The sequence below is a fragment of the Phaethon aethereus genome (genome assembly GCF_964289735.1).
Source record: "Phaethon aethereus genome assembly, chromosome: 1".
NCBI lineage: Eukaryota > Metazoa > Chordata > Aves > Phaethontiformes > Phaethontidae > Phaethon > Phaethon aethereus.
Window position 1 is genome coordinate 199,224,651 of NC_138575.1, and position 14,494 is coordinate 199,239,144.

At 40.9% G+C, this 14,494-nt stretch overlaps 1 protein-coding gene across 1 annotated transcript in view; it reads left to right on the plus strand.

The window, feature by feature from the left end:
- The window catches only part of FLT1 (fms related receptor tyrosine kinase 1), an 88,440-nt gene that overhangs the window by 44,779 nt on the left and 29,167 nt on the right, over positions 1-14,494 (plus strand). Inside the window, exons 11-12 of the mRNA XM_082008266.1 lie at positions 3,517-3,625; positions 9,847-10,137. Coding sequence (XP_081864392.1) covers positions 3,517-3,625; positions 9,847-10,137 — 400 coding nt within the window. The remainder of the gene's footprint in view (positions 1-3,516; positions 3,626-9,846; positions 10,138-14,494) is intronic.

A 14,494-nucleotide genomic window follows, 5' to 3' on the forward strand; every position in this document is an offset into this window, starting at 1 on the left:
TACACTAACACGCTCAGTGCTGAAAGGACAGTATTTTGTTTTTTAAATGTATGTGCTGTCTAGAGAAGTTAGCACAGCAATCTCTGGGTGGAGCATGTTTATGCCTGTGTCTGCAGAGGCCTTCTAGGAGTCAGGAAAGAGTCAAGTTACCAACCATTTTCTGAAACGTCCTCTTGCGTCATTGCCATCAGCTGGAGTAGTGGGAATCCTCTATCTAAGCTACTTTGAGACAAGAGAAATTCAAACAGACCCTCCAGAGGAAAGACTGCCCCACCCTGACTCCAAGCACAACAGTCATGCCAGTTGCTTTACATTCTCTTTTCCCCCCAGTCTTTTCCTCACGAGTTTCCACCATGAACAAGTCTGTCCATCCCTCTTCCATCTCTCAGGATTTCTGCTTTATGCCTCTTTTATTTGCCAGCAGAAGCAGCAGCAGTATGAGATTTACTTCCCTAGCCCCTGGCTTTGAGATGAGCCTGTAGCGTAGTGCGTCAGCTGAGATGATGGGTGCAGAAAGGAGGAATAAAGGATCAAAGCTTTGGTGATGAACAGGGTTCATGGACAGATGATGCTCAAGATTCCAAGCGTGCCAGGAAGGATTTGCCCTGTTCTGTCTGATCGTGGCAATGGGATTCAGACTTTCTGTCTGTAATATGGTTGAAAATCCAGGGCCTGAAACTCTCTGTTGCGAAGCCAGAAAATACAAAGCTGTGAGAACTTTTTCCCTTGCTCCTTTTTCAGCAATAGCTATGTAAAGGAACCATGTAGCACGGACTGATCTCAAACAGCCATAATTGGTCAATAAACAACAACGTGCCAGGCTTGGTTTTGCACACACTGTTTCTCTGCTTGGTTTTGGCTGGCATCCACAATGCAGAACACAGACTGCACCACTGGAGGGCTCACAAACTATTTAAAGAGGTGTTATCTTATCCTTATGACTAATTTATAAGCTAAAAGGTTTATGCAGAGACATGTTGTCTCTAAAATATTCTGTTCTGTTGCAAGGTCAGTCTTGCTTTTCCCTAGACACTGTGGCTTTCTCTGCCTTAGTCAAGTAAACATACCAACGACTGCTCTCTGGCACTAAGGCCTGTGTTCATAACATTTATCTCCCTTACCCTCCAAAAGAGGTTGGCTGAGTGGAAGTTGCCTGTTGGGAGTGATTCTTGGTCTGCGCCAAGAATTATTTGGGACAGTGCAAGTTGGTCCCAGAAAACAATGCTGGGGAGAAGAATTCAGTTTAAATTACTGAATTTCAGCGCTGAGGAATGTTCTCTAGGTTCATTTAATATGCAAGAAAAGGCGTAATCTATTACCACTCCAGTCAGTAACTGCAGTCATACTGCTTAAGTGTAACTGTATGCGCAGTCCTCAGTCCTCTCATCATAGTGGGCTGGAGCAGTAAAATTCAGAGAAGAGTGCACAATTTTTCATTACGAACTAATACTTGGTAATGTCAGGACGAAATACAGTTTGATTGCACAAAACAATTTCCAAGACATATATTTTTCAGGCTGAGAAATGCTGCGGTCATGGTGTAGTAGGATAAAGACAGGTGTCCTGGAGTCAGAAAGCAAGAGCTTCATTCTCCTTCACGGTGCATTTTAGGTCACCGTTCCTATCTGGGCATAGTTGCTCTGAGGTGATACCAACAAACACAAAAAAGGCTAATTTTGTGGTGGAAAGCCTGGTATGGCAGACGCAGTTTTTAACCACCCACGTTAGCCCTCTGGCAGCTGCTACAGGACTTCCTTTTATTCTGAGTTAGTGTTGATAAAACAGCTGCAGGAATCCTGCCACTGGGCCCTATGTCCACACTTTATGAAATCATGTTTAAAAACCGGAAGGAATTCAAAGAGAATGACAAAATATAGACAGGGCTGGACCCATGCTTTACAATTAGGAATTTGTAGAGGTCAGCCTACTGAATTTAGCAAAACAGGATGATTTTTTTTAAGGGCTGTAATTATCTATCTGGTATTACTGAGCCTCTTTCGTCTTGCAGAAAAGCCAGAAAGGTAGGTCAGAAACATTCTAGTGAGAAATGAAATGTAGTTCGTTAGCAGACAGGTAGCTGACCATTGAGATAGCTTAACAGGATAGAGATGCTGTTAGCATTACTTCGTAGTCTTGAATTTGCCATAGGGCAGTTTTCTAAAAAAAGTAAGCCAAAATCAAACAACTTGACTCCACTGTGTTTGCTTAAGTAGTAGGAAAAGTGATAGATTCCTTCTACTAAGGAATGTTTTGGGAAACCAGAAGATCTATATTATTTAGGGATTCAACAAGGAGTTTGGGGATAGGAGTAGGAGACATAGGAGCAGTGCAAATGTTCAGTCAGTGTTTATGTAGAAATGTAGATAACTGGTCCTTATTTATTACTGACTCACCCTCTTGTGCTTGTCTCTGGACTCCAGCAGTCAGGCAGACTTAAAAAAATGTATTAATTGCACAAAAATTATTTTGAAGGCTTTTAGAAAAGCCAAATAATTCCAAACAATGGGATTCAATGGCCACACAATTTCCTTTTCTCACTGTCCCAGCTCTGCCTGTAACTCCAGCCAATGCATGTTTTACAGAAGAAATAAAATGGAGACAGAAAGAAAGTTAAGCTACTAAGTTGTATCTGAGAGCACATCCCACTGCTGAGCTCCATGTGCGTGCCCTATGTCTCCATATCAGAATGACACCTCAGTTGTTTCTGCATAACTTTCTTCTTTCACTTAGTCCCCAAGTCATTAGACCATGGCTTTCCATCACCTTGAAGGTATGTCTTATTATTGCGACGGCTTTTATTTTTCTAAAGGCACGTCAGGTGTTGTTGGTCCCTGGCCTTCCAAGGTCTCATCTTGCAAGTCACATCACTTTGTGAAAGTACTTAGTGTGCTGAACCTCTTAAGATGGTGATAGAATACAACATAAAGAAACCCAACTTATTGTTATTTAATAATAGAAATATTAAGTCCAAGAAGAAAAAATATTCCAAAAGAGGACAAGTAAACATCTCTTTTGCCCATGTCCTTTCTCACCTGACACTTACCTGAGAAAATGAAAGAGAAACCAAATGCATTTAGTGCCAAATGGAGCTATTTTTTTCCCAGCATTACCCAAGTTTCTGAGGCATTCCTCACCTATTCCCTTTGCAGTCTGGCTGCCCTACAGGCTGCTCAACTCCTCAGGTGAACCATGCTGTGTCATGCTTCATGTTTTCTATCTTATCATTACATCAGCAGCAAGAGATCAATCAACCTGAAAGACACATTCAAAGATTTTTGGCTATGATGGCTCTGATAGTACAAGGGTCTCCCAAAGAGCTTGTTTTCTGTTATTCTTCCATCCTTTCCAATACTGTATATGGTGACATCACCTTTCAATAGCCCTAGTGGTGCCCGTCACTGAATGAGCGGAGAGACTGAATCATGGGACTGTCAGCGGTGACTTAGGAAAAAAAGAAGGGCAGCTTTAACCCAGTTCCTGGTCCAACGAGAGCTAAACCGCTTCTTTCTTTTGCAGACTGCTAGCACTCTTGTTGTAGCTGAAGCCAAATCTTCTGGAATCTACAGCTGTGTGGCATCCAATAAAGTGGGAAAAGCCAAAAGAAACGTCAGCTTTATTGTAACAGGTAAGACCTAGTCCTCACTAGAGCCAAACGTGTTTCCTGGTCCTGGGATTATAACTGGCAGGCTCTTGTGACTTTTTCATATACCACAGTTCAAGAACTGTTGTAATGTGTGCACCTGTAAACTCATACCATGCTTTTTGGTGATCCTGGAAAGGTTTTTCACAGTAGTTGGTCTGGATTTCTAAGAAGGACACCAAATTCGGTGAATGACTCATCCCTCCATCAATTATCCCAGCGCGACACAAATTGCTCACAAATATAGCAACCTGCAATTCCCCCTTTTAAATCACCTAGCCTCTGCAATCATTCAATACATGAAATTTTACTGTATTTTCATACACCAGTAAGCCAGTTTTGTGTGTGACACTGACAGTGGCTATAGCCTTGTCCTGCTGCCAACCAGGAGATCTCACAATGTAGTTTCCAGAGTAGTGCCAGCATCTGGGGTACCTGGGCAGCCTCTCACAGGTCTCAGGGACTATGGCAGCTTGTAGGTAGAAAAGTGGCAGGGTATAAACTACAGAGTCTTGTTCCCTCTTCTGAGGAAGACAACCTTGGGTGTCATTTGGACCATGGCACTGAGAAGACTCATTGTGTTATCTGCACATACGAGTATGTTTCCGGTTACTTTTCCATTACCAGGTGTATGCAAGTGCTCGCAGGTTCAGAAACAAATGATTAAATATTTGAATTCAGGAATTACTTAAAAAAATGCGACGAGTTTTTGAGACTAACTACTGCATGGTTTAGCAACATAATGTCTGCAGATGCCATTTGTATTTGATTTGTATTCTGGTGAAAGATGTTATTTTGGGTTTGTTAACAAAGTGGTAGTTCATAGAGCACTTAGGCTGATGACAGCTTTCAGTGTAGGTCATTAAAGACATGCAATTCATTCTGAAATATGAGAAAAGACAAAAAGGTTAAAATATTCTGATACTTTAATCTCAAAATCATAATCCTGAAGCTGAAGGGGAAAAATAATTTTAAGGTATCACATATAATTTTTCTTCTTTCTCTTATCTGTTTTTGTCCTCAGTCTCTCACTTATTCTGATAAGTGACTTTAGTGAAACTCATTCTGTTACTATACTGAGAGATATCAAAAAGAGAGTAGACACACATTCACTAGATTTGGTTAAAAAAAAGACAGAAAACTTCTTTGAAAAATGTCCCCCCTCCTGATTTTGTGGACCAAAATTTATAGATTTTAAATATTCTGACTAGCTGGAGTAATACAATTCCACATTTAGAAAGTGCCAATTATGTATAAATATAGAAAACTTGTAACAAGCATGAGAAGTAGTTATTGAAGTATAAACAGATAACTGACTCATAGGCAGGTTGGTTGTTAAACTACAGCAACAAGAAGAACATTTCCATGTTCTATTAATGGATGTGACAAGAACATTTGCCACCTTGATGATGGCTGCTGTCCCCTTTCTCTCCATTTGGACAGAAAGCTAAACAATGATGCATAGTTCTCCATAAATTAACATGCCAATGGACCTGTATTCTCATCTTAATATGAGGACTTTGCACATAACTTTCAACAGTCACTGAGAGTCACTTATTGAGGCCGTTGCTCTTTTAATGTGCAAGATGCTGAATTTGGCCTTCTCTAGCTCTTACTTCTCAGTCTTCAAAAAGTCACATGGAAGATCCTGAAATCAAACGAAGCTGAAGTTTGATAGCCCCTATTTGCTGTACCCAAATCCTCCTTTTAAAGTTTCGATGGCAGTTTCGGATGTTTTAGTGCTGTGACATGAAGGAGTTAGGTTCCCTACTTAGATCTTGCATTTTTAGATCTTGACCAGGGACAGAAGGAAATCCTTCTCCTTGATACCAAAGCTTGCATGAGAACATGCAGAATATTATGACTCTCCTTTGAAGACTCTTGTATTGGCTGGTGTTCAGGAAGAGGAGTGGCTGCTTTATTATGGCTTGGCAATTCTTAATATCTTGACGGGTGGCAAACTTTCTATATAGGGTGGTAAAGTTGAAATGCATTTGTCCTTTTTGTTCCTGGAGCTGAGCACTTCAGTTGTGTGACATGGAAAGTCCTGATCATCCACTGACACTCAGTGGCACTGATTGAAGGCAGTTTGTTTAAACGATACCGCTGTTTTGTCCTTACAAAAATCAAGTTAGACTCATTCTTCCGGTTTGTGCACGTAGAGCATCAGTTGGGCTCGTAGGGTGTAATCATAATTCTCCTCCATCAGGCTGAGACCAAACTGCTGTGGCCGGGTAACAGCCTGTGTTCCACATCAATGAAACAAATGTGTCCAGCATTTGCTCAAAAACACAGAGGGAATAAAAAAAATGAGAGCCCTAAATGCTGATGGATGTGAACAGGACGCTGCAAAGTATTTCCTTCTGATGAGTCCAAAACCAATACTTCAGGTCTTGTGTGACAGCTTGGGGATAGTTTATCTTATGTTGTTGTGTCTGCTGGCGCCGTATGAAGCTAGCCTGAACCACACAAAAGTAAGTGTAAGAGAAGTGTCTGAGCAGGAGAAGGTGATCCCTTGTAGGGAGAGGAGTTGGTGCCCTCTGTAAAAGGGACAAACCAGAAGGGACTCCAAAGAGCAGGTGAAGACAAAGCCTGTATTGAACAGGAAGAATCCTTTTCCTTGGGGGCAATCTCCTTCAGGCCTTGGGGATTAGAAAACACATGTGCTCCAGTGAAGGAGCTGTGGTGGTGTGAGGAGTCTCTTTTCTGTAGCAGGAACTGTTGGGAAGATACCACCAGCAACCCTAGTTTGGCAGTGGCATGTTCCACCCCTTCAGAGAAAGGTAGATCCGAGGAAATAAGTGCAAGAAGGTGTAGCAGAGAGGACTCAATAAGAACAAGCCCTTTTTTAAATAATTGTAAATTTCATTATTTCTGTGCTGGAAGTGCAACTTGTATATGTCTTTCTGGGAGGTTTGAGTGCTATAATTTCATACACTGTGCCTGAGGGTGTAGGACATGAAGTCCATGGGCTCTACCAATGGCTTTCCTTTCCTATGGCCTCTGTTAAATGGACATTTTTGGGGTGTTGTCACACGGACTTATTTCTAAAAGCAAATCTTTGTTCGGGGCACAAAAGTAGCTGCGAGCCTTATATAAAAGCAATATGAAAGGTGATTTCTGAAAGCTGTGCTGCTTGCTGATAATGAAACAGTCTCTGTAACAACACCTTTATGCCAAATTTAACTGTGGTAGTCCCCTTCCCTCCAGCCTGCCCCTTTCCCTACATTTTGGGCTGTTTTGCTGGCACACAGCAGGCCCATGGGTGTGTTTGCAATTACAGAGGGTGAAACAGGAACAGCTCTGCCTTATCTCCCTGGTTTCCCAGTGTCACTAAGCGCATTTTATTTTGAGATTCCTGATGGTGCTTGGCAAAGATAAACAAAATCTTCCATCAGGAAACCTGGGAGCTATTTCCACAGGAAGCTTCAAATCACTAAAGTAAATAAAACCCTTTTACATTATTCCCAGCCACATTATTTAGCTAGCCTGCATCTGTAACAATTGGTGAGAGGTGTCATATATTAGGGGGCTCGTAGCCTTTAAACAAATTATTCGCTTGGAATCCTGTGCGTTTTGATTTTGTCCCTAGATTTACTCAGAAAATAGTCTTTCTTCACAGAGGACACGTCTAGGAAGAGATCCAGACCTGACAACATGGAAGTAGTTGCAACTATATTATTCTGTTGGCACGCTATCGTTTTACGTTAAAAATAGTTCATTTGCCTCAGTCCCAGGGGACCTTTAGTTTCATCTTGAGAGTTTTGCTTGGCTCTTCCTAGCTTTTGCTGAGTGCCGGCATCTGCAAAAGCCAAAAATTAGCAATATTTCAGATCCATACCCTGGCTTTCCCAACACATATCTGAACAACTTGAGATGTACAGTGAGTAAGACGCAGCAATTTCTTTGATCCAAATACTTATCCACAATCAAAACTTTGGCCCCTTGATTGGTTTTAAGCGTATCTGATTTCAATGCTTTTTAGCAAAATGAAGCGTAGGGTTCACTTCATCTAACTTAAGCCTTAAAGTTAGGTATCTAAGCCTAACCTGGTCCTGCAGGATCATTTCATAATTAAGTGTGAGGGATCAAGATCTCTGGAATTTGATGCGTCTTAAGGCGATGGGTTGCGTTGCCCTCTGGAGGTGCCTGTGTCACTCCATGGGCTGTAAACTTTGATCCATACACAAAACAACTTTACTCAAGTAAATATCTTCGTTTTGATGGCCCAATCGACATGTTCTTAACTGAGATTAGAAGCTGGCACCGTGTGCCCTTCCATATCAAAAAGGATGATGTTGATAGTCACTCATAGATAAGTTCACTCAATTTAGGGTTTTTTGTATAGTTTTGTTTGCTGGAGAGAGGTAAAAAGGGGATCCCAATGAAATGTAAGTGGAACAAGTCAATGCACAGGCTTTAATATCTAATCTAATATGTTAGTGTCATTGCCTCCATTAGGCTGGTCTTTGGAGTACACCTCTGAACTGCAGCTGGTGACAGGCACACACGTTGCTCTCACTGCAAGGGCACAATGAGTTCAACCAACAGAAATCAGATGTCTCCCTGAAAGACATTTACAGTCAAAGGAAATTTCAATCGAGGACTTGCAAGAGCTCATTTACCCTGTGTTTAACACTCAGGGCTAAGTGTGGAAAAGAGGATATTAAGGGGAGCAACTGATGCCAGACTTTCAGCAGGCAGAACTTTGTTGGAAAGGCAGAGGTGACCAGGTTGTGTTCGTGGTCCCCCTGGGGAGGAAAAACAGCTCAGTTTGCGTTGGGATTTAGGGAGACGCTTTCTGATGGATTGGTCAATCAGTGAAAGGGTTACTGAAAGAAGGTGTGGGATATTATTCACTGGAGATCTGCTCTTTATGTGTCCATGCTGCTGTGACATTAAACCCGAAGCAACATTGAATAAGCATGGAACTGAATGAAAGTTGGTGTTGAGCTGTTCATGCTCTAAGAGACAAGAAAAGAAGGCATAATTCTCCTTTATGAAAGATGAAACCATTCGTATGATTTTGAGTTAAGTTCACAGCCAAGTGCCGTAGCAATTAGCAGTGAAAGAACAATTGAAAATGGCCAAAGTCAACGTCACTTGACCGAGAAGAAGGAAATGACTTTATCAGAATATTGGCTACAAATAAACGAAGAGAGATTGCATTCTAGGAGTAAAACTTGGAAGTGCTTTCTCTCAGGAACTTGCTTCTACTTTCACTGAGGTCCGTGGTGTAATTCTCCTTCGCTGGAGGGATGAGACCCAGGTGGAGGCGGTTGGGAGGCAGTCAGCACTGCTGTGGGTCTGCACCGCTCCCCAGGTGGAGGAAGCTGTAGTAACATTACAATAAACTGCAAACATGACTTTTTCAAGTATGACTTTTGATATTGTCAGCTAAATTATTCCTGCCTGAACTATCTCCTATGAAACTTCCTTGTGAAAACTTAAGTCATATTTGCACTTAGTAAACGTTTGGTACGATGACCCTTGATTTCTCTCAGATGGAAATATTATTCATCTATGTTTAATGCCAAACAGTCTGAATAGAGTGGTCTTCATCCTAGTTCTGCCCACACACAGCTGGCCACCCAGGCCAGCGGGTACTGTTCCTCTTGGGTGGCTGACATGCTTTAAATGCATGGAGGGTAAATACCTCTATTCCACAGCGTCTAATCACAGATTCAGTAATTTCTCAGGATTTGAATATTTTTAAAGAAATAGACATCATTTGTCTGAATACTCATGAATAGCAAGAAAACAATATAACCAAGCATGATGAGCTGCAGTATTTTTCTACTGTGCTCTTGAGATTCATTTTCTCTCATGCAGTTCACAAGCTGGAGCTGCGATCACAACTTTCCTCCTTTTTTGTAGTCCCACTGTGCTGTTTTTAAATAATTCTGCTTTTGATACCTTGCCCCAGCCTGTCTTAACTTGGCATAACATTTATACAAACTCATTACTTCCAAGAGCGACTTCAGTTTACACCAACTGATGCCTGAGACCAAGTGTCCCATAGCTCCAAGACAAATTATAAGAATAGCTGGAGCCTACCATATGAAAGGAAAGATTAGAGACTTCAGCAGGAAGACAACAACATTGATTAGTTCAAAGGCTTCCTGATAAGGGGGAAAAATATATGCCGTGTTAATTTTGGCTCATTCATTTCATATAAACTAAAAAGTGTTCTTGATTTTTGACAGATGTACCAAGTGGATTCCATATTAGTTTGGAAAAAATGCCCATTGAAGGAGAGAATTTGGTATTGTCCTGTTCGGCCAACAAATTCTTGTACAAAGACATTGCTTGGATTTTACCAAGGACAGTCAACAATCAAACGAAAGCAAAAAGGTCTCTCAACAAGGAGTACTCCATCACTCTCACTCTGACCATCAAGAATGTTTCCCTGGCACACTCGGGCACCTATGTCTGCCGAGCAAGGAACATATACACGGGGAAAGAAGTGCTTCAAAAGAAAGACGTTACAATCAGAGGTGAGCACTGCAACAAAAAGGCTGTTTACTCTCGGATCCTCAAATATAAAAGCACAAGGAATGATTGTACAACACAAAGCAATGTAAAACATTAAAGGACTCATTAAACAGTAACAGGTGTCTCATATCATCTTGATTTTTTTATTACTGTTGCTACCTTTCAGGCCATGAGGTGGTGCACATTCCCCCATGGGTTGGACGTAGGAGGAATAGCAAACAAAATCATAACGCGTGAGCTTCCAGTTGAGTTCAGACGGGTGTTTTCTGCTTTGACAAGGCACGTGGAAGCTGGGGTTTGGAAGATCCCCTGTGCTACATTTTGCATGTTGTTATTTTTTCTCTTGCTGTCTCCTACTGAGCGATAAGGAAAACTTTGGATCAATCTTCCACTTTGATATCGGCCTCGTCAAAAGTGTCAAAGCTGAATAAACTGATTAACTTTAAAAACTGCTGTTTTCAGTCAACAATGGACATTTTATAAGTTAACTTTAACGTGCGGAATGAGCACGATTCAGTTTGAGATTGACTGGACTATATATTTTATTTTAATCTGATCTCCATGGACTTATAAATATTACCTGCTGAGCAAGTTCTAATGCTTATTTATTTGAAATTATTATTTTCTACACTAAAGTACATTAATCTTAAAAAGTATCTTCTAAAGGAAATATGCAGGGAAGAAATAAAAATGTTGATATAATGCACACACCTAGCATATCATTTATAATAATGATGATTTTAAAACTGGCAGACATGAACTACATTTCTCCAAATAAATCCAGGTAGACTTCCAGTTGCTGTGTTGGTCAATTTTTAAAGTCAGTTCTGCACTAATGTAAAAAGATACTGATAAAAGTGTGAGTATTGCTCCTGGCCTGAAGATACAGGAATTTGTAATGTTTTAATTATTTTATTCAATGAGAAATATTACACTAACACAACTGACAAGGTTGCAGCCAGCACAGTGAGTTGTTTAATACATTTTAAAAAATACAAATTCAAAACCGAAGCCATTAAAAATATTCATTGCTTTTGGTATGCAAATGACAATTGGATTTATTATGGGGATTAAGAACCAGCCAAACGGCTGAAGGAGAATTAAGGGCAACCTAAAACTTCCTTGTGAGTGTTTCCCCTTTTTTTTCCTTCGTCATGATTTTGCAATGAGATGTTTCTGTGTATTATAAATTCTGTATAAGGAAGAAGTTACTATTTTTAATAGATCTGATGATAACTTTATTTTTTTACAATACATAGCTTTTATTATTTTGGTTACATTTATGATTGATCATTTATATAGCATTTACATAAGCCCTAACAAAACAGAGAGTAGCGACCAAAATAGCTACAGCAAAGGAACAAAGTGGCTGTGCTTTTAAAATAGAGGGTGACAACATGACAGTTTCTTGCGCTTGGGAACTCACCAGACTATTTCCTCCTTTAGGTATCGAGACTGTGTCCCACGGCTAAACTTGTCTTTCACGTGGGAATTGCTTTTGTCAAGTGTGAAAGGGTAAACAATAGCATTTCCCCATAATGCCAGTTTCACGGAGCCTAAAATGCTTAGAAGACAATTGATAACCTGGAAGTTGTCAGAGTAAAGAAAAGAATAATCATTTATATCTTGAAATGTCACCTATAGCCTGCTTGTATACAGTAGCTCTTTTGTTCATTATTAGTGTGATGGCTTCCAGAAACAATGTGTTCTTGCAAAGGGACCTGGGTCTCTTTTTTTCTAAAATATGCCTAAAAAGCAAGCAAAATCATTGGTGACTTCTTAAAAATGGGGCAAGTGCGGTCTTTAGCATTTGCAAGTCTTCAAAAGAATTATAATGCAGAATTCCCTTTTTTATGAGGCTATTGTGTGAGAAGACATTTGATGGCAAGGTGGGCGTTGATGGGACATTATGAATTTTCCATGGCCTTGGGAGCTGGACCGTGATGACTTGTAGCAGCCAGTTGCCAGGCAATATGAGTTTGGGTCCAAAAAAAAGAGATGTGGCAATTAGACTGTTGCTTTGTGAAATTGTTGTGATTTGCAATGATGTGTATCACTGCTGGGTGGATGTCCTGCCAGCCTGGTCTCGACCAGCGCTTGGAGGGCCATGCTGTGCAAGGATGTCTTAACATCCCATGTGGCTACCCATATTGGGAGTCACAGAGAAACCTCACCGGAAACTTTTGAGGAAAGCAGTTCTTGGCGGCCAGATAAAAACTACTGATGTCACTTTTGGTGTCCTCAGATGACTGGAGAATCTCATCGGTTTGGGGAGTTTCTCTGCCTTCTGTTGTGTAATATATTATTTAGGGAGAAAGGTGTGAATTATATTTCTTGGGGTTTTTAAGTGTTAAAATTAAAGCTTGTATTTATATTTTTGTACTGATCAATAAAAATAAGTGAACAGACAACATAATCATAATAAAGGGCAAAAATGGATGGAATGCAAAAGTATAGCCCAAAATGAACGAATTGTAATGTTTCTCCCCTCTTTGCCATTGTTTGCTTTTGGAATTGCAAATTTTCCCTCCCTACCAGCCCAGGTCAGCTGAGTGCTCTGACACCAGCATCCCCTTCTCCCCTCTGTGACCTCCCTTGTCTCTCCCTTGGGCCAAACTCTGCCTACAATGAAGTTCCTCAGGGACACTGAGAGCAGAGTTTGGCCCAGCAGGGCAGCATTTGCGGGGAGGCACAAGGGCTGGGGATGAGCCTGGGGGGCTGCCCTGGGTGCTGAGCCCTGCACTGGGCATGCTGGCAGCCAGGGCAGCCCCTCAGCTTTGGGGTGGCGGAGTGGGGTGTTGGAAACTCCCACCCTTGGCTTCACTGCAAAAATGGACAGGAGAAAATGGGTGGTTTGCAAAAGAGAATAATCCTCAGGTTGACCAAGTCCTTGAAAAAACAGCTGATTGCAGCAGAAAAATCATTGAAAGTATGTGAATGGTGACTGGATCTAAGTTTTAAGCAAAAAAGTTTTTCTTAATATGAAAACCCATCTTTAGTGTATGGCTATAAACAAATTAAAATTAATCACAAATAACTCTCAGAACGTGTGATTTGCCTTTGTTGTGTCATCTTGTCCACCTTCATTTTGGATGTCTGGGCCGGGGTGTCCATCAGGGACCGCTGATAAACATGAAATGGGGAACTCTTCTCAGCATGCGTACGTGGACGTCTGTCAGACGGTGCCTGTTCATAGATAGATTGTGTTGTGAAAAATGAGAACTGTACAAAAATCGTGGTGAGCTATCAATGAGAAGAGGGCCGTCTTCTTGGCTGCAAGGCAAACTTTGTTGACCATGTCATTGTGTAGGTATTTGATGAAGAATTTACTTTACAGCCTCTCATGAGCATTACTGTTTGGGAAGAGAGAACAAATTGTCTATTGCAACTCTAAACAAAAAATAACATTGATCATGGAAATTACAGACTTGCAGCTCAGAAAAGCCCAAATTGGTCTTTGCAGGGATGTGACTATGCTGGAATTAATTTCAAGCGGTAAGAGTATAGCAAAGACAGCCTACTTTAAAAGTGCTTTTAGTACTACAGGGTTCATGCACGCTGCACAAGCTGGTTGTACACAGGTGCTTAATTTTTCTGGAGAGTTTTTATTTACAGCTGGTAACAGAATGATTGTGAAGATGGAAATGTCTGATAGTCAGCTTTTCCGAAAGGATAGAGAATAGTCTTCCAAACACAGAATGTCAGAAATTCAGCTGATATTATACTTGAATCTGGTGTACTGATGTGTATTGCAGTCTGTAAGAAAATATTTGCGAAGAGTTGGTTTCTGGTTTGTTTTGTTTTATTTCGTATTTCGTAATGTGTGTCTTGCCATTTTAGTAGCTGCTTATCCTGGCAGTGTCCTTGAAGGGAAAGATTGCAAATAATCGGTTCTTACAAGACCGGGGAATTTGAGGGAATCTGCAGATCATTCGCATCTGTGAGAATCCTCAGGAGCTCCCCAAATTCTCCATCACTGCTTTAAAGGGACCAAAGTACCAAAAAGAATGATGTGAGAGTTGCAAATGTGACAGAAAGATGTTGCCATATAATGTGGATAAACGTTGCAAATATCTTGGTCTTTGTCAGAACAGCCTTTGGCTCTGCACAAAATGGGGGAAGGGGTGGCAAAGAGTTGAAATGAGGAAGAGGAAGATTTGTTGTTTTGCTTCTTTCAGGGATGACTCTAACATGATGTTTACAGAGTGTTTTTGAAATGCCCTTCTGGGAGGCCCTTGGGCAGAAGCAGAACAGATGAGATGCGTTTCCAATACTCATTGTCACTGACTGTCATGGAAATGTGTTTTATTACATTATGTTCATATGAATGTCAGTAGATAAAAGTAAAACAGGAGCAGT